This window comes from Rissa tridactyla, chromosome 3 (assembly GCF_028500815.1).
Source record: "Rissa tridactyla isolate bRisTri1 chromosome 3, bRisTri1.patW.cur.20221130, whole genome shotgun sequence".
NCBI classification, from domain to species: Eukaryota; Metazoa; Chordata; class Aves; order Charadriiformes; family Laridae; genus Rissa; species Rissa tridactyla.
Window position 1 is genome coordinate 127,183,091 of NC_071468.1, and position 18,122 is coordinate 127,201,212.

The 18,122-nt window shown below is 71.9% G+C and overlaps 1 protein-coding gene across 2 annotated transcripts; it reads left to right on the top strand.

The window, feature by feature from the left end:
* Positions 1-1,303: 1,303 nt before the first annotated feature.
* DPYSL5 (dihydropyrimidinase like 5) lies at positions 1,304-15,146 on the top strand. Of its 2 annotated transcripts, none has more exons than XM_054195367.1 (13): positions 1,304-1,350; positions 6,189-6,453; positions 7,531-7,689; positions 8,429-8,608; positions 8,702-8,770; positions 8,954-8,998; positions 9,152-9,227; positions 9,400-9,556; positions 10,749-10,890; positions 11,273-11,415; positions 11,518-11,725; positions 13,022-13,190; positions 15,043-15,146. In XM_054195367.1, the coding sequence occupies exons 2-13, from the start codon at positions 6,193-6,195 to the stop codon at positions 15,126-15,128; spliced, it is 1,695 nt and encodes a 564-aa protein (XP_054051342.1). In that variant the 5' UTR covers positions 1,304-1,350; positions 6,189-6,192; the 3' UTR covers positions 15,129-15,146. The 2 variants fall into 2 exon arrangements, with proteins under 2 accessions (XP_054051342.1, XP_054051341.1); XM_054195366.1 differs by lacking the exon at positions 1,304-1,350 and adding an exon at positions 1,414-1,478.
* Positions 15,147-18,122: the final 2,976 nt, after the last annotated feature.

Here is an 18,122-nt window from a genome sequence, read left to right on the forward strand (position 1 = left end):
AAGGTGTTACTGGGAGCCACTGGGTGTTACTGGGCGCTGCTGGGCTGTACTGGGCTGTACAAGGTGTTACTGGGAACCACGGGGTGTTACTGGGCGCTGCTGGGCTGTACTGGGCTGTACAAGGTGTTACTGGGAACCACTGGGTGTTACTGGGCGCTACTGGGCTGTACAAGGTGTTACTGGGAACCACTGGGTGTTACTGGGTGCTGCTGGGCTATACTGGCCTGTACAAGGTGTTACTGGGCTATACTGGGCTGTACAAGGTGTTACTGGGAACCACTGGGTGTTACTGGGTGCTGCTGGGCTGTGCTGGGCTGTACAAGGTGTTACTGGGCTGTACTGGGCTGTACTGGGCTGTGCTGGGTGTTACTGGGCTGTTCTGGGTGTTACTGGGAACTACTGGGTGTTACTGGGTGCTGCTGACGGGGTCTGCCGGGCTGTGCCGGGCGCTGCTAGGTGTTACTGGGCTGTACTGGGCTGTACTGGGCACTGCTGGGAGGGGCTGCCATGGGTGGCCTTGGGGAAGCCGTGTGATGCCACGGGGGGGGGAATGGGTTGTCGGGAGGGGCTACGGGGGGGTCTATGGGGGTGGACCATGGGGGGGGCTGTGGAGAGGGGACGGGGGTGGTTGGGGGGGACCACGGCGGGGGGGGCCATGGAGAGGTGCCATCGAGTGCCCTGGGGGGCGAGGGGGCCCGGGGTGGGGGGACATGGGGACAGTCCGGGGGGGGGAGGGTCCGTGAGGGCGTCCGGGGGGCAATGTGGAGGTGCGGGGGGAGGGCCCATGGAGAGGGGGGGGGGTCGGGGGCGCTGAGAGTCGGGGGTGTCCGGGGGGGTCCATGGGGGGTGATGGGGGGGTCCGGAGGGGGTCCCATGTGAGGTCCGGGGGCGCGGGGGGTCCGGGGGGGCCCATGGGGGTTGCCGGGGGAGGGTCCTTAGGGAGGTGCCGGGGCGCTGTGAGTCGGGGGTGTCCGGGGGGGGGTCCCATGGGGGGGGGTCCCATGGCGGGGGGTCCCATGGGGTCCGCCGGGGGTCGGGGGTCCGGGGTTACCCGGGGCCGCCCCCGCGCGCCTTTGTGCCGGCTGCTGTCGCCATGGCAACGGCGCGGGCAGGTGGCGGCCGCCGGGCGGGGTCCGGGGCGCCGGCCCCGCCCCCTGCACCTGTCAGTCACCCGCGCGCAGCCCACCCTGCTGGGGGGCCGCTCTGCCCCGCCCACAGCGGGGGAAAGCGGGCGGCGATTGGCCGAGGCGGCGGCCGGGCCCCGCCCCCGCCGCGCAGGTTTGGGTGAGAGGCGATCGCGCACCGGGCGCAGCCGGAGCGGGAGCGGAGCGGAGCGGAGCGGAGCGGGAGGTACCGGGGGCGGGGGGGATCACGACGGAGAAGGGCGGGGGGCCGGGCCGGGCGTTCCCTCACCTTCCCACACCGGCGGGACTTGACTTGTCGCGGCCGTATCGCGACGGGTGGGACAATCGCGACAGGTGCGTGTATCGCGACAGGGCGGTGGTGTCGCGACAGGCGGGGAGGGGCTCGAGGGGCTGGGTGTGGCGGCGGGGCCTCTTCATCCCCCCCACCCCACCCCCACCCCACTGGGCCCCGTTTCTCTCGTCGGCGCCGTGTCGCGACCGGGTGTGGAGCAGCAGGTGCCGCGGGGTGCGGAGCAGCGGGGACCCCGGGGCGGGGCGGGGGGGCGTCGGGGGCGGGGGGGGCGGGAGGGAGGGCAGGGGGGTCCCGCCGGGCCCGGCCCATTGTTCGGCGGGGGCTCCCGGGCGGCCCCGCCCCGGCTCGGAGCATCCTTTGTGCTGGGCGGCACCGGGGCTTTGTCTGCGGGGCCGCCCCGGGGCTGGCGGGGCCGGCATCCCCCCTCCCGTCCCCCGCGCCCCCCCCGGGACCCGGGACATCCCCCCGCTGAACGCCGCGGCCGCCCCCGCAGCGGGGGCGGGCAGCCCCGGGGGACCCTCCCGCAGCCCCGGTCTCTGCCCGGGGTGGGGTGGGGGGGCTGCGGGACCCCCGGGCGCGGTGCCCGCCGTGCCGCAGTGCCGGGGATTCCGTCGCGGGGCGGGGGGACCTGCCCGGCCCCGCCGCGGTGGCAGCGCGCCCCGCGCGGGTGTGGCCGCGGTGACAAGGTGCCCGCGGGGACACGCACCGGCACCGGCTGCTGGCGGGCCCCGGCACCCCGGGCTCGGCCCCTTCGTCCCTGGAGCGTGGTCCCCCCCCCGCCCCGGTCACCGCGGGGCAGCCCGGGCCTTCACCTCCCAGACCCACAGACCCCCCCCCGCGGCCCCATCCTGACCCCTCCCCAGACCCCCAGCACCCCCGTATCCCTCCAAACCCCACCCTGGACCCTCCTCAGACCCCGAGCCCCCACACCCCAACCTCTGTATCCCCCCTAAACCCCATCCTGGACCTTTCCTGTACCCCAATATCCCCCCCAGGCACCCCCCCAGACCCCCAGCCCTCCCATATTCCCCCCCCCAGCCCCACCCTGGACCCTTCCCAGACCCCAAGGCCCGCTCAAGGACCACCCCCCATATCCCCCCCAAACCCCATCCTGACCCCTCCCCAGACCCCCAGCACCCCCCTCCCCCCAGACCCCTGTATCCCCCCTAAACCCCAACCTGGACCCTCCCAGCACTCCCATACCCCCCCCAACCCTACCCTGGACCCTCCCCAGACCCCAAGGCCCCCCCAGACACACACAGCCCCATATAACCCCCCCCAAGCCCCACCCTGGACCCTTCCCAGACCCCAAGGCCCCTTCCAGGACCCCCCCCAGACCACCAGCATCCTCATATCTCCCCCAGACCCCATCCTTGACCCTCCTCAGATCCCCAGGACCCCCATATCCCCCCAAACCCCACCGTGACCCCTCCCCAGACCCCAAGAACCCCCCTAACCGCCCCCCAAGGCCCCTCCCTAGATGCCCATATTCCCGTCGTGGCCGGGGGGGGCTGTCGGTGGGACCCCAGCAGTGGGGCAGGGGGCCACTGGAGCGGGACACCAGCTCCTGCTCTGGCTGTGTCCCAAACGGAGCCGGGGAGGGGTCCCAGGGGGTCCCAGCCAGCGCCCAGGCGGGGTGGGTGGGTGCCGGGGGTCTCACCGTCGCAGACAAAAGCAGGGGGCGGTGGGGGGGGCCGAGGGTGCGGGAGCAGCCCCCCAGCCTCGCCTCCCCGCACAATGCGGCTCTGCCTGCGGCCGCGCCGCAGCCCCTCCGCCCCGGCACAAAGGCTCCGCAGCCCCCTCCCCTGCCCCCAGCCCCAACAGGTGCCCCCCCGGCAGCCCCCACCGGGGCATAGGGGTTCTTTTGTCCTGCCAGGGTCACAGCTGTCCCCGCGCCCCAGCCCAGCAGCTGGGGGGGCCACCAACCCCCTGCCATGGCCGCCGTGCTTTTGTATGCCGCCCAGCGCCGCTGCGGCCCGTCACCTCCTGGGGCTCGGCCGGGCCACCGGCAGCGCCCAAGGACGGCCAAGCCGGGGGCTGGCACGGTGGCGGGGGGTCCCCGAGGGTGCTTGCGGCCCCCACCCCGGCACTGACGCTGCATTTCTGCCCTGCCCAGGGAACCTGTTGTCTCGCCGCTGCTGCCGGCTGTGCCACCGCGCCGCTGCGGCTCGCCGGAGAGAGCCCGCGTGCTGCCGGGTCTGGCTGTGCCGCGCTGGCACCGCAGCACGGGCTGGGGGACAGGGAGGGGGCACAGCCCTCGGGGGTGCTCGGTGTGAGCTGGGGGGGGGCGGACTGGGTGTGAACTGGGAGGAACTGGTGTGCCAGGCAGTCCATGGTGGGCTGGAGCGGTGGCTGGCGGTGATGGCCGGGGGGGGTGGCCGGCTGGCGGGGGGTGGCCGGCCGGGTCCCCGAGGAGGGGGCAGGAAGGGGGTCCGGTGGGGGGAGCGCGGTGGTGGCAGCGTGGGCGGCTCCGTGGTGGCCAAGGCCGCAGGCGGCGGGTCCAGCTGCCAGCCCTTGTCCCTCCGCCGCGTCCCACCCACGCCGGGCTCGCCCCCATTCATGTCCCCAAGCGATGCTCTGTCCCCACCGCCACCCTCTGCCACACTCCCCCCGCTTCCACCCCAGCCTGGGGGGGCCCCGGGGTGGGTCAGGTCCCATCCCCGTCTGTGCAGCACCCACACAGAGACCTGGGGGGGGAGGGCACGGTCACTGGGACATGGCTGTGGGGACAAGTGCCATCCGCTGTCCCACCCGTGCCGGGGGGGCTCTGCACGGCGCAGGGGGGGCTGCGGCACCGCTGGGAGCGGGCGCAGGCTGCCTCCCCCCGCGCTGCCGTGCTCCAGATCCGTCCGTCACGGCAGCCCTCTTTCATCTCGGGGTGCCATGCGCCACCACCCTCCCCCCGTACCCCCATTTCTGTGCCACGTGAGGACCGTCCTGCCCGGCCCAGCCCTGCCCGGGGGTCCCCGGGGGACGTGTGGCTCCTGCGGGGGCACCACCATGGCTCCGGTGGCCCTGAACCCCACCAAGGTCGGTCTCTGTCTCCGACATCTCGCCCCATCCTGCTGCTGCTGGCACGGGGGCTCGGCAGGTCTCCACCTGGGGCTGTCCCCTCCTCGTCCCCAGCAGCGCAGCCGTGGGTCCCGGTGCCCCCCCAGCACAGCCCTTGAGTGGGGCAGCAGCTTCCCTGTTGCCTGGGGCTGGGGGGGGGCAACGGGGGGCAGGTACAGGCAGGGGGCCGGTGCCCGGCATTCCATGGTGGCCCAGCATCCCGCACGAGGAGCCCCTGCCAGCGGGAAAGTCGCTGCCATCCCACCGCAGCCCCTCAGGGACCCGTTTTTCTCTGCCATCCCTTGGCAGCCGGCACAGCCGTGCACGGCAGCGGCATTCCCGGCAGGATGGTGGCTGCGTTTCCCAGGAGCCGTGGGACCACCGGCAGGACCCTGGGGGGAGACCAGTGGGACGAGGCACAGGCTGGCACTGCTGTGGCGGGGCCCCGGTGCCGGCGGTGGCCTGGGATGGGCACAGCCCCTCGCCCTCCCCGGGCAGCTCATTCCGGCAGCGCCGGGAATGCTCAGCTGCTGCAGACCCCAGCTCGGCCCCGCCGGCCACCGCCGTTCCCCGCCAGCTCCCTGGTGGCCCGGGAAGCCATTTGCCACCGAACCAGCATTCCACTTGGCAGCTGGGAATCGCTGGCACCTGCTCGGGACAATCGGATCATGCCCCTGCCACGGCATCCTCTGCCCCATGGCACTGTGCTGGCCCTGGTGTCACGGCAGGAACAGCGTGCGCCCTGCCCGTCTGGGGGTCCGGGGACGCTGGGGACGGGTGGGTGCCAGGGTCCTGATCACCCCGCTGCCATGGCTGGTGCTGCAGCGGCTCTGCGCCGCGGTCGTGCCGGCGTGGCCGGGCAGTGCCATGCCCTCCCTGGCCTTTGTCTGCAGGAGGGGAGCCATGCCTGGCACTGCTGGGGTCCCTGGGGGTGTCCCTGGGGGGGGTCCCTGCAGCGGGGTCCCTGGGGTGGGGTCTCTGATGGGGTCCCAGCGCACCTCGCGCCCTGGGGGGATGCGCAGCCGTGGCGTGCCGTCCCTGCTCAGACGGGTCGATCGCGTTTGACCTTCATCTGCCAAATGAGTTATAGATCGTGTCGGGGGGTGCCCCTTGTTGCTGGGGATGGGGGGAGGCAAAGGCAGCGCTGGGGCAGTGGTGGGGGGGGGGGGGGGTCCGGCAAAGCTGGCACCGTGCGGGGCCATGGGGCAGAGGTCCCGGCGAGCGGTGCCAGCCATGCCAGCCCCAGACACCCCATGGTGCTGCCGGGACCGAGGCGGGCAGCCTGCCCCAAAGATGGGTGCTTGCCCCCCAGGGAGAAGCCTGGCAGCGTCCCCTCGGCACACACAGCACCAGCAGCCGGTGCTCAGCCCCCTCCCTTGCCCCGGGGTCCCTGCCCGCAGCCGGCTCACGTCGCCGGAGCAGGGGGGCTCAGCGCCCGGAGTCCCCCCCGCCCCTCCGCGGATTTCCCGGGATAATCCAGTGTTGACATGGTGCAGGGCGGGGATGGGCATGGCGGATGCGCAGCCGCGGCGCTGCCAGAGCCCTGCCCGTGCCGGCAACAGGAATCCCCGTGGGGGCAGCGCCGTGCCAGCCCGGGACCCCCAGGGCGGGCAATGGGGGTCACCACCCCCAAACCCCGGGGGGCTGCGCGGGACGGGGGCACCCTGCGGCCACCCCGGGGCTGACGCTTGCCCTCGCAGCGCCATGCTCGCCAACGCGGCCACCATGCGGATCCTCATCAAGGGGGGGAAGGTGGTGAACGACGACTGCACGCTGGAGGCGGACGTCTACATCGAGAACGGCATCATCCAGCAAGTCGGGCGCGAGCTGATGATCCCCGGCGGGGCCAAGGTCATCGACGCCACCGGCAAGCTCGTCATCCCCGGCGGCATCGACACCAGCACCCACTTCCACCAGACCTTCATGAACGCCACCTGCGTGGATGACTTCTACCACGGCACCAAGGTACCCCCCCCGTCCCCCCTGAGCCCCCGGCGGGTGGGTTTCTCCCAGCTCGGGGTGATGGAGGGGTTTGGCATGGAGCATCCCCAGCCGAGGAGGGGATGCATGACAGGCGGGAGCATTCGGTGGCCAGGAGCTGCGTGGTGTGGGCCGGCTCTGCCCCGGCACTGCCAGCTCCCCAGCAGCCTGGCACAGCATCGCCTGTCCCCATGTCCTGTGCCATGCACCGGCTGCCGCTGCCGGGGGGTGTCAGGGGGCCGGCGCGGGCTCGTCCTGGGGCCAGCTGCCTCCGGCACCCTGCACACAGCAGCCATTGTGCCGCGGCAGCGCTGGCTATGCCTGGCCCCGGGGAGCCCTGCAGCCCTGGGTGGGGGGCTCGGCTCGGCAGCGGAGGGGCTGGGGAGATGGTGCCGTGCCGCGGCACAGCGAGGGGCACGGAGATGTGCCGCAGGGCAGGGGGCCGGCGCAGCGGCCGCAGGCACCCCGCCGCCGTGCCTTGCCCCCCGTCGCACCGTGCCGCCAGCCTGCGCCAGCCCGCGAGGGCTGATTGGTAAAGGAGCTTTGGGGATTAGCGGGGCCGGGTGAGCTGGGGACGCCGCCGGGAGCGATGGCGCCCGCCCTGCTGCCCACACCTGCCGCGATGCTGGGGGGGCTCCCTGCAGTCCCCGCACGGCCGGGCACCCCCATCCCGGATCGGGCCCTGCACCGGGGCTGCGGGGGCTGCGGTGCCCAGGCAGGGCATCCCCCGGGCACCCCGAATCCAGCGGTTGGTGCTGGGGGGGGGGGCCAGTCTTTGCTGCTGCCAGCGATAGGATGGGGCTCTCCAGATGTGTCGTGCGCCCAGATGTGCTGCTGCAACCAGGCAGCGCTGCGGGGGGGCGGTTGCACCCCAGGGTGATGTAGAGTGGGGGTTCCCTGCCCGGCTCAGGGCCCCCGCTTGCCCTGCTCGTAGCCAGGCAGGATTAGTGCCGCCAGTGGCACGGGCAGCACCGGGGGTCCTGGGGGCCGTTTCCCGGTGGGGTGAATCCTGCCCCCCACCACCACCACCACCGCTGTCCCCCCCCTCCCCGTGACCCGCAGGCAGCCCTGGTGGGAGGGACGACGATGATCATCGGCCACGTCCTGCCGGACAAGGAGACCTCGCTGCTGGACGCCTACGAGAAGTGCCGCAGCCTGGCCGACCCCAAGGTCTGCTGCGACTACGCCCTGCACATGGGCATCACCTGGTGGGCGCCCAAGGTGAGTCCGGCGGCCACGGCATGGCCACGGTACGGCACTGCCATGGCACCGCCGGTGCCCAGGAGCAGCTGCCGGGGCTAATTCCCGTCCCCGCTGATCCCTTTATCTGCTCGTCGGGGTGGGCTGGGCTGAGCCCCCGCGCTGCCTTTTGAGCTGCCTTGATCCGGGCTCAGTGGGGCGGGGGGTCCCCGTGGGGCCGAGCCCCTCGCCGGGGCGGGGAGGGTGCTCCTGATCCATGGGGGGGACCAGGGGGACCGGGCACGGCGGTCCCAGCTCGGGGGGGACCCTCCTATCCTGCAGCACGACCCCCGTGGGTGCTGGCCCTGCTCGGCGCCCGGACCCCCTCCCACGGCGCGGCTCAGCCCTGTGATCCCCACCGGAGCTGCAGGGAGACCCCAGCCCATGCGTACCCCGGCCAGACCCCCCCCCAGGCAGAGCAGGGGACGGAGCGGGGGCACCCCCGGGTGCAGCCCAGCACCGGCACCCCGGGGATCCGCCAGGTCGCAGCCCAACGGCCAGCAAAATCCCCCCAGCATCTGTCGCTGCCCAGATCACCCCAGGCCACGGGTTCAAATCCTGCATCTCGCGTCCCCGCGGGCGGTCCCTGCCCCACGGTGGGGGGCACCTCACCCCATGGCTGGGGGGAGCATGTCTCACTCCTGCCCACGCACCCCAGAGCTGCCCTGTCCCCCCACCACCACCGTGCTGACCCCCCGCTCCCTGTCCCGTCCCGGCGCAGGTGAAGGCGGAGATGGAGACGCTGGTGCGGGAGAAGGGGGTGAACTCCTTCCAGATGTTCATGACCTACAAGGACCTGTACATGCTGCGGGACAGCGAGCTCTACCAGGTCTTCCGCGCCTGCCGCGACTTCGGGGCCATCGCCCGCGTCCACGCCGAGAACGGCGAGCTGGTGGCCGAGGTGAGCGCCGGGGCGGCACGGGCACCGCGCGCACGCCATGAGTGTCACCACCACCCACCCCACAAAACCCTGACACCCCCTTCTGTTCCCCAGGGAGCGAAGGAGGCGCTGGACCTGGGCATCACGGGGCCAGAGGGCATCGAGATCAGCCGGCCCGAGGAGGTAGGTGACCGCCGGCGTCGTCACCGCGCAGGGGGTGGCACGCTGACCGGGATGCTCCGGGGCGTCCGCGTGGCTGGCATCACCCATCTGTGCCACCAGTGCCCCCATTTTCACACCCACCCTCACACCGCCGGGTGCGTGCCGTGCCGTGCCGTGCATGTCACCGCCCTTCTGTCCCTGCAGCTGGAAGCCGAGGCCACGCACCGCGTCATCACCATCGCCAACAGGGTGAGCGATCCCACAGCCGAGGGTCCCTGAACGAGCTGGGGGTGGGCGCCCCGGTTCCATGGGGGGTCCCCGCGCCCCTACCGGGGCGCGGGGACCCCCCATGGAGCCGGGGCACTGCGGTGACGGTGGCACTGACCCGCCCCCTCCCCGCAGACCCACTGCCCCGTCTACCTGGTGAACGTCTCCAGCATGTCGGCGGGGGACGTCATCGCCGCCGCCAAGATGCAAGGTAGGGGTTCCCAGGGTGGAATCCCACCCCCCCACCACCCCCGGCTCATCCCACAGCAGGATGCGACACACGCGTGCCCCTCGCACGCCCGCCCCCAGCCCCACGCGTGTGCCTCCCTCCCTCCCTCTCCCCCCAACCCCCCCCCCCACCCCCTCCCCCCAACTCCCGGCAGGGAAGGTGGTGTACGCGGAGACGACCACGGCGCACGCCACGCTCACCGGGCTGCACTACTACCACCAGGACTGGTTCCACGCCGCCGCCTACGTCACCGTGCCGCCGCTGCGCCTCGACACCAACACCTCCGCCTACCTCATGAGCCTGCTCGCCAAGTGAGGCACCGACACCCCCTGCAACCCGAGCCCCCAACCCCAGCCCCCCGGCACCCCACACCCAGGGCACGGTGGTTTCCAGGCATCCCTGGTGTCCAGCGCGCACGTTCCTGGCACCGTGCTCCCCCGGTGGCGTGGTCTCCAGACACCCCGTCCCTCTGGCATCCCCCCTTCTCGGGTTACCCGCCGGGCACCCCGCGTTCCTGCCACCTCGCTCCCTGGGCACCGGGCTTCCTCCTGCCCGGACGCTGAGCTCCGTCGGGGTCTCGCTCTGCGGGTGCTGCGTCTCCCAGGCACTTGCTGAGCGCCTGAGCTGTTGGGTGCAGAGCTCCCCGGGCACCCCACCGCATGGGCACCCCACTCCCTGTGTGCTGAGCTCCCCTGGCACCCCACTGTATGGGTGCCCCACTCCTCAAGCACCCCGCTCCCTGGGTGCCGGGCTCCTCTCTCACCCCACTGTATGGGTGCTCCCTTCCCCGGGCACCCCATGGGTACCCCATTCCATAGGCGCTGAGCTCCCCGAGCGCCCCAGTGCATGGGAACCCCCCATTCCCTGAGCACCCCGCTCCCGGGTGCACCATTCCCTGGGTGTTGAGCTCCCCGGACACCCCACTCCCTGGGCACCCCATTCCCTGGGCACCCTGCTCCCCAAGCGCTTTACTTCCCGGGCACCCCAATCCCAAGTCCCGAGCTCCCTGGGCACCCCAATGTGTGGGTTCCCCATTCCCTGGGCGCTTTGCTCCCCGGGCACCCTGATTTCAACTACTGAGCTCCCTGGGCATCCCCCTGTGTGGGTGCTGAGCTCCCCGGGCACCCCACTCTCTGGGTGCTGGGCTCCCTGGGTACCCCACTGCACGGATACCCCATTCCCTGTGTGCTGAGCTCCCCGAGCACCCCACTGCGTGGGTGCCCCATTCCCTGGGCACCCTGCTTCCCGGGCGCTGAGCTCCCCAGGCACTGCGTTCCCTGGGCGCTGAGCTCCCTGGGCATCCCAATGTGTGGGCGCCCCATTCTCTGGGTGCTGAGCACCCCACTGCATGGGGGTCCCCCATTCCCCAGGCACCCCGCTCCTGGGCACCCCATTCCCTGGGTGCTGAGCTCCCTGGGCACCCCACCGCATGGGTGCCCCACTCCCCGTCCCCCCCGCTGCTGGGTGCCCTGAGCAGCGCTGCCCCGTCCCCCCCCCCTGCAGCGACACGCTGAACATCGTGGCCTCGGACCACCGGCCCTTCAGCCCCAAGCAGAAAGCCATGGGCAAGGAGGACTTCACCAAGATCCCCCACGGCGTCAGCGGGGTGCAGGACCGCATGAACATCATCTGGGAGCGCGGCGTGGTACGGGGGTCCCCACACTCCCCCTGCCCCCAGGGACATGCTGGGACGGGGCTGTGCCCCCCCCCCCGCCCCAGTGCTCCGGGGGGGGGCTCAGCGACGGGTCTGGCTTGGGCTGAGGTGGCCCCAGCTTTGGGGTGGGGGGTCCTTTCCCCTGGGCCGTCCCGTGGGGGGGGGTTTGCCCTCTGGCATGGGGGTGGGCGAGGGGCTCCCCGGTGCAACCCGGTGGGTCCCAGCAGGAGGCACGGCCCCAGCATCGCCCCCCAAGGTTTTGGGGTGGGCAACACAGGGTGGGGGGGGGCCACAAGCCCCTGGGCACGCTGTGAGGCGGGGGCAGGATGGGGCCCGGCACGTCCCTCACCCCCCACCCCGGCTCCGCCGGCAGGTTGGGGGTAAGATGGACGAGAACCGCTTCGTGGCCGTGACCAGCTCCAACGCCGCCAAGATCCACAACCTCTACCCCCGCAAGGGCCGGATCATCCCCGGCGCCGACGCCGACGTCGTGGTCTGGGACCCCGAGGCCACCAAGTAGGTGCAGCCGGCGGGGGGGGGGGGGGGGTGTCACGGGGGAGGGGGCTCCCCGTGCCACCGGGCACCCCCTCACCGCCCCGTGTCCCCCCGCCCGCCCAGGACCATCTCGGCCAGCACCCAGGTGCAGGGGGGGGACATCAACCTGTACGAGAACATGCGGTGCCACGGGGTGCCCCTGGTCACCATCAGCCGCGGGCGCGTGGTCTACGAGAACGGCGTCTTCATGTGCGCCGAGGGCACCGGCAAGTTCTGCCCGCTCCGCTCCTTCCCGGACTCCGTCTACAAGAAGCTGGTGCAGCGGGAGAAGGTACGGGGGCAGGGGGGGGCGGCGGGGACAGGGCCGGGGGGGACGGGTCTGTGCCGCCCCGGTGCCACGCCGGGTACCAGCCTGGAGCATCGCGTAGCGGGATGGGGAGGGGGACGGATGGCAGCAGCCGTGGGGGGTGAGCGCCAATGGGGGGGGAACCCTGCGGGTGGGTGTATGGTCGAGGACCCCCCCCAGCTCCTGCTCTTGCCTGGGCGATGCCCACGTGCCAGCAGGGATGAGGGTTTGGGGACAGTCACCCCCGGTCACCCTGACACATGCGTGAGGCGCATGCCAACTCTCGGGACACCCCCCCCCCCGCCCCAGGCTCTCTGCCCTTTGCCGCGTCTCCCCCTGCATCCCCCCCCACCCCACGGTGGTCCCTCAGCTCCCGGTGACCCCACGTGCCACCAGGGCAGGGACACGCGGGGCTGGGTGTCCTGGTTTGGGACACTGGGGCAGGAGGGGACCCTGGGGCATGTGTCCCCCCCACCCCGGGGCTGCAGGGCAGGTCTCACCTACGCTCTGGGGGGGCTGCAGAAGCCCCTCTCTGCCCCCTCCATGCGCCCATCCCCATCTGCGCCCCATTGCTGACCCACTGTGGGCGCGGGGCATGACCCCCCCGTCCCCCTCTGCACTTGCAGGTCCCCAGGGCTGTGACGCCCGGGACCCCTCGTGTCCCCCCACCTTTCGCCAGTCCCTGCCCGGCCGTAGGGGGCACACCGGGGGGCTCGGTGCGCTGCTGGTGCTGCAAGGGAAGGGGTCGGCTGGCGGAGGGGGGGAGGCTGGCACCATCCCGGGGAGCTGGGGGCTGGTGCCCGGATGGAGCCGTGTGTGGCTGCGGGGGGCGGGCACGGGGCAGGGTCCTGCGTGTGCATGGGGGGCATCCCCCGCCTGCACTGGGCATTGCTTGCGCCTCGCTGGGGGCGGGGGGGGGGGGGGGGGGTCAGCATGGCATTGCCGGGGGCGAGGGGCTGCGCTGCCAGGGTCACCCACCTCCCCCAGCCCCTGGCACCGCTCCGCACCGGCACCTCCTGCACCGGGGGCCCCACAGCACGGCCGCCATCCCGCCGAGTGCCCCCCCCACGCCTCCCCACGCTGCCGCCCCCTCCCCACACCGCAGCACGCCCTCAGCCCCCTTCCTCCCCCACCCCGACCCAGCCAACCCGCACCCCACCGTAGGGCAGTGGCACCCCCAACCCCGCTCCCACCCTGGGCATTCCCCCTGCAGCCCCCTCCCCAAGCTGACACCCCCCCCCCCACCCCCTCTCTCTCTGCTTTTTCTTTCCCGTGGGGCAGAGTTTAAAGCTGCGGGGGGTGGATCGCACCCCGTACCTGGGGGACGTGGCCGTGGTTGTGCATGCCGGGAAAAAAGAGACGGGGACGCCCCTGGCCGATACGCCCACGCGCCCCGCCACGCGCCACGGGGGCATGAGGGACCTCCACGAGTCCAGCTTCAGCCTCTCCGGTAAGAGCGGGGCCGCGGCGGGGGTCCCGGCAGCCCCGCATCTGGTGGCTCTCCGGCGCCGGCTGGCCACTTGCCACCGCTGTCCCTCCTGCCACCCCAGGCTGTCCCCATCACCCCCTCGGAGCGTCCCCAGGGTGTCCCAAACCCTCGCCCAGGTAGCCCAAACCCCCCCCCCCAAGGGTGTCCCCACCACTACGCCGGGTTGTCCCAACCCCCCCGCTACGTAGCCCAAACCCCCTCCCCAGGGTCTCCCCCTGCCACCCCAGGGTGTCCCCATCACCCCCCCAGGGTGTCCCCCTGCCCCACCCAGTTTTCCCAACCCCCCCCCCCCCACCAAGGTGTCCCCATCAGCCCCCAGTGTGTCCCCATTGTCCCCCCAGGGGTGTCCCCATCATGACCCCAGGTTATCCCAACCCCCCCCCCCCCCCAAGGATGTCCCCATCACCCCCTCCGAGTGTCCCCCTGCCACCCCAGTGTGTCCCCATCACCTTCCAATGTGTCCCCCTCACCACCCCAGCGTGTCCCCACCCACACCCCCCCCCAGGGTGTAACCCCCCCTCTCCCGGGCAGGGGGCCGTGCCACCCCAGTGTCCCTACAGCAGAGTAGGGATCAGACCCCGTCCCCGCAGCCCCTCCAGCCCCGTCCCGTCCCTCCGTGCACCGTGCGTGGCGTGGCTGTGTCTGGTGGGGGACACCGTGCCATGCCGGGGGGGCCGGGGCGGGCAGGACTGAGCCAGCTCATGCGTTGCGTTTGTCCCCGGTGGGTGCCGTTGTCCCCGGGAGCGGGACCGGAGGGATGGGGGACATCCCACCGCGCAGCCCCCGTGGCACTGCCCTGCGCCAGGCAGGACCGAGCCGGTGCCGTGCCGGGGCAGGAGCGGGGCTGGCCCCATCCCGCTCCCTCTGCTGCGGCACGGTGCCACGCTCACCGCAGCTCGGTGCCGGCGTGCCGGGGCCAGCAGCACCGGGGCTGCTCCCTGCCGGCACCCGGCTCCGTGCTCTCTGGGGTGTCGCCGGCGTGGCACCGGCGCTCCGGTGCTCGCCACCGCATGCGGCACTGACCAGGTGGGAGCAGGGTCAGGGGGACACGGAGCACCCCCTGTCCCCACGGTGCCAGCCGAGGGCTGGGACCTGGGACACCGCGGGGCTGCTGGCCACACCGGGGCTGCCGGGGTAGCCATTGGGTGCTCAAGCCGCTGCCAGGGTGGCTCTTGCCCCAGTGCCGGGGTGGCCATCAGGCGCTTGCCCCAGTACCAGGGTGACCCTCGAGTGCTCGCCCTGGTGCCGGGGTGGCCATCGGGCACTTGCCCTGGTGCCGGGGTGGCCATTAGGTGCTCGCCCCGGTGCCAGGGTGGCCGTTGGGCACTCATCCTGGTGCCGGGGTGGCCCTCAGGTTCTTGCCCTGGTGCCAGGGTGGCCATCAGGTGCTCGCCCCGGTGCCAGGGTGGCCATCGGGCACTTGCCCTGGTGCTGGGGTGGCTCTTGCCCCGGAGCCAGGGTGGGTGGCCATCAGGCACTCACCCCGATGCTGGGGTGGCTGTTGGACTCTCACCCTGGTGACGGGTTGGCTCTTGTCCCCGTGCCGGGGTGGCCATTAGGTGCTCACCCTGGTGCCAGGGTGGCCGTCGGTTGCTCGCCCCGGTGCCAGGGTGGCTCTTGCCCTGGTGCTGGGGCGGCCATTGGGTGCTCACTCCGGTGCCAGGGTGGCCCTCAGGCTCTCACCCTGATGCCGGGGTGGCTCTTGCCCCGGTGCCAGGGTGGCCGTGGGGTGCTCGCCCTGGTGCCGGGGTGGCCGTCGGGCTCTCGCCCCGGTGCCGTCAGCCTGACGCCCGCCCGTCCGTCTGTCCGGCAGGTTCTCAGATCGATGACCACGTTCCAAAGCGAGCTTCGGCCCGGATTCTCGCTCCCCCCGGAGGCCGGTCGAGCGGCATTTGGTAGAGCCGGGGACCTGTCCCCCAACTGAGCACCGGGCGCCCGCCCCGCGCCGCCCCCCCCCGGGACCCCGGCGTCGGCGGGGCTCCCCTGCCCGGGGGGGGTCCCTGCCCGGCGGCCGCGGGGCCGTGCCAGCAGCGGGAGCCGTGGCCGGCACGCTATGGGGGGCCGGGGGGGCCGCGGCACAGGCCGGCGGGAGGGGGCCGGCCCCGGCCCTTTTCTGTTTGCACGTTGGGTTTGGATCCGTGAGTTTTTGACTTGTCTGTGCATCCCGTGGAGGTAACTCTGAAGTGGTTTGTGTCACTAGCGTTAGGGGAGACAGGGACCCCCGCACCCCACTCCGCACCCCCCCACCCCGCCCCCCCCGGCCCCGCGCGGGACGCGTCAGCCCTTCCCGCGGCGCGCACACGCGTGTGCGTGGTCTCGGTGAGAGGCGCGCCGCCCACGCGTTGCGCGCACGTGTGCGTCCCTCCATGCAAGATGCCAGCAGGCTCCTCACCGCCACGTCTGAGTGCACACGCGTGGGCCAGGCCCTGCGTGCTCTCGGTGAGATGTTCACAGTGCACACGTGTGTACACACGCGTGCGTTTCTCCATGCAACATGCCAGCAGGCTCCTCACTGCCGCACGTGTGTGTGCGCATGTGTGTGTCACCCTGCACGGTCTCAGCGAGGTGTTCACAGCACACGTGTGTACACACATGTACATTTCTCCATGCAACGTGCCAGCAGGCTCCTCACCGCCACACGTGCATGTGCGCGCACACGCGTGTGTCACCCTGCATGGTCTCAGCGAGGTGTTCACTGCACACGTGTGCACATACACGTGCAATTTTTCATGCAAGGTGCCAGCAGGCTCCTCACTGCCACGTGTGAGTGCGCACGTGTGTGTCACGCCATGCGTACTGTCAGTGAGATGTTCACAGCACACGTGTGTACACACATGTACATTTCTCCATGCAACGTGCCAGCAGGCTCCTCACCGCCACACGTGCATGTGCGTGCACACGCGTGTGTCACCCTGCACGGTCTCAGCGAGGTGTTCACTGCACACACGCATGTACCTGCATGTGCATCCCTCCATGCAACATGCCAGCAGGCTCCTCACCGCCGCGAGCGTGTGCACGCGTGCGTGTCAGGCCGTGCGTGCTCTCAGCGAGGTGTTCATTGCACACACGTGCGCGTCCCGTGCAAGGCGTCCCCCTCGCTGCCGCGTGCGCGGTCTCGGTGAGCTCCTCACTGCGCACACGCGAGCTGGCCGCGTGCCCACGCGTGTGCACACGCACACACGTGCCCCATCCCTCCGCCCCCGCCGGGAGCACCCCGTCCCTCCAGCGCGGGGACGGCGACGCTCCCGAGCCCCGGCCGCGCGTCCCCGTCCCGGCGGGGTCCCCGTCCCCCCGCCCGCGCACTGGTGCTATGGGGCGGGCGCCCCGCTGTCGTTCCCCCCCCCGCTGTCCCCCGGGGTCGTGTCCCGTGTGAGTTGTTCCCTGTGCACTTTTCCCCTGGGTGGTCCCTGTAGGTGTGCGGGGGCCGGGGGGGGGGCGCAGCCCGGCGCGGGGGTCCTGCCCCCCCTCCCCGGTAGTTGCGTTCTGGCCGCTGTAGGACCCCGCAGTTCGTCTCTGTTTGCTCATTAAAGCCCCTTCACCGCGCCCGGCCTCCGCGCCTGCCTGGGGGGGTCGGGGGGGGTTCTGCGTCACCCCCAACCCTGCCGGGGGCCGGGACAGTCCCCACGTCCCCCTGCGCCCCCAGCCCTCAGCCCCCGCCTCGCTGCCCCCCAGGGCGGGGGACTCAGCATCCCCCGAGCGCGGTGGGGGGCTGTCAGTGGGGAGGGGGACCCCCATCCCCCCGGGAGCGAGGACACGCGTGTGCAGGCACGGACAGGCCAGGTCAGCCCCAACCCCTGCGGGACGCCCCGGGGACACGCGTGGCACCACCGGGTCCGGCATGCGGCCACTGGGTCCCCACCGCTGCTGCAGCGGGGACGAGCGGGGCCCGGGGGGTGCTGGGGTCAGCCACAGCCCGGACATGGGGACATGGGGTGGGGGGACATGGGCAGACAGGGGTATGGGGCCACGGGGACAAGGGGACACGGGGGTGTGGGCACACAGGGATATGGGGTCGTGAGGACACGGGGGTTTGCAGTCATGGGGACACGGGGACAGGGGTGTGGGGACGTGGAGATATGAGGACGCAGGGATGTGGGGACACGGGGATGCGGGGACATGGGGACACAGGGACATGGGGGTGTGGGGACGTGGGGACATGGGGACACAGGGACATGGGGGTGTGGGGACATCATGGGGACGTGGAGACATGAGGACGCAGGGATGTGGGGACAACAGGGACATGGGGACGTGGGGACATGGGGACACGGGGATGTGGGGACATGGGGACACAGGGACATGGGGGTGTGGGGACACAGAGACATGAGGACACAGGGATGTGGGGACAACAGGGACATGGGGATGTGGGAACATGGGGACACGGGGATGCGGGGGACATGGGGACACAGGGACATGGGGGTGTGGGGACGTGGGGACATGGGGACACAGGGACATGGGGGTGTGGGGACATCATGGGGACGTGGAGACATGAGGACGCAGGGATGTGGGGACAACAGGGACATGGGGATATGGGAACATGGGGACACGGGGATGCGGGGACATGGGGACACAGGGACATGGGGGTGTGGGGACGTGGAGACATGAGGACACAGGGATGCGGGGACATGGGGACAATGGGGACATGGAAGTGTGGGAATGTGGGGACATGGGGACGAGGGGACATAAGGACATGGGGACACAGGTGTAGGGACGTGGGGACAACAGGGACACAGGGGTGTTGGGACATGGGGACACGGGGATGTGGGAACATAGGGACAATGGGGACACAGGTACACAGGGCTACAGGGGCATGGGGACGTGGGGGTGTGGGTATATGGGGTGTGGGGACACAGGGACATGGGTGTGTGGAGACATGGGAACAAGGAGACACGGAGG

What these genes read in the sequence shown, in the direction of transcription:
- DPYSL5 (XM_054195367.1), top strand. Translation starts at nt 6,193, where the DNA reads ATGCTCGCCAACGCGGCCACCATGCGGATCCTCATCAAGGGGGGGAAG. An exon ending in CGCCGCCGCCAAGATGCAAG is followed by an intron (nt 9,228 to 9,399) that starts GTAGGGGTTCCC and finishes AACTCCCGGCAG; the next exon opens with GGAAGGTGGTGTACGCGGAG. An exon ending in TGGGACCCCGAGGCCACCAA is followed by an intron (nt 11,416 to 11,517) that starts GTAGGTGCAGCC and finishes CCGCCCGCCCAG; the next exon opens with GACCATCTCGGCCAGCACCC.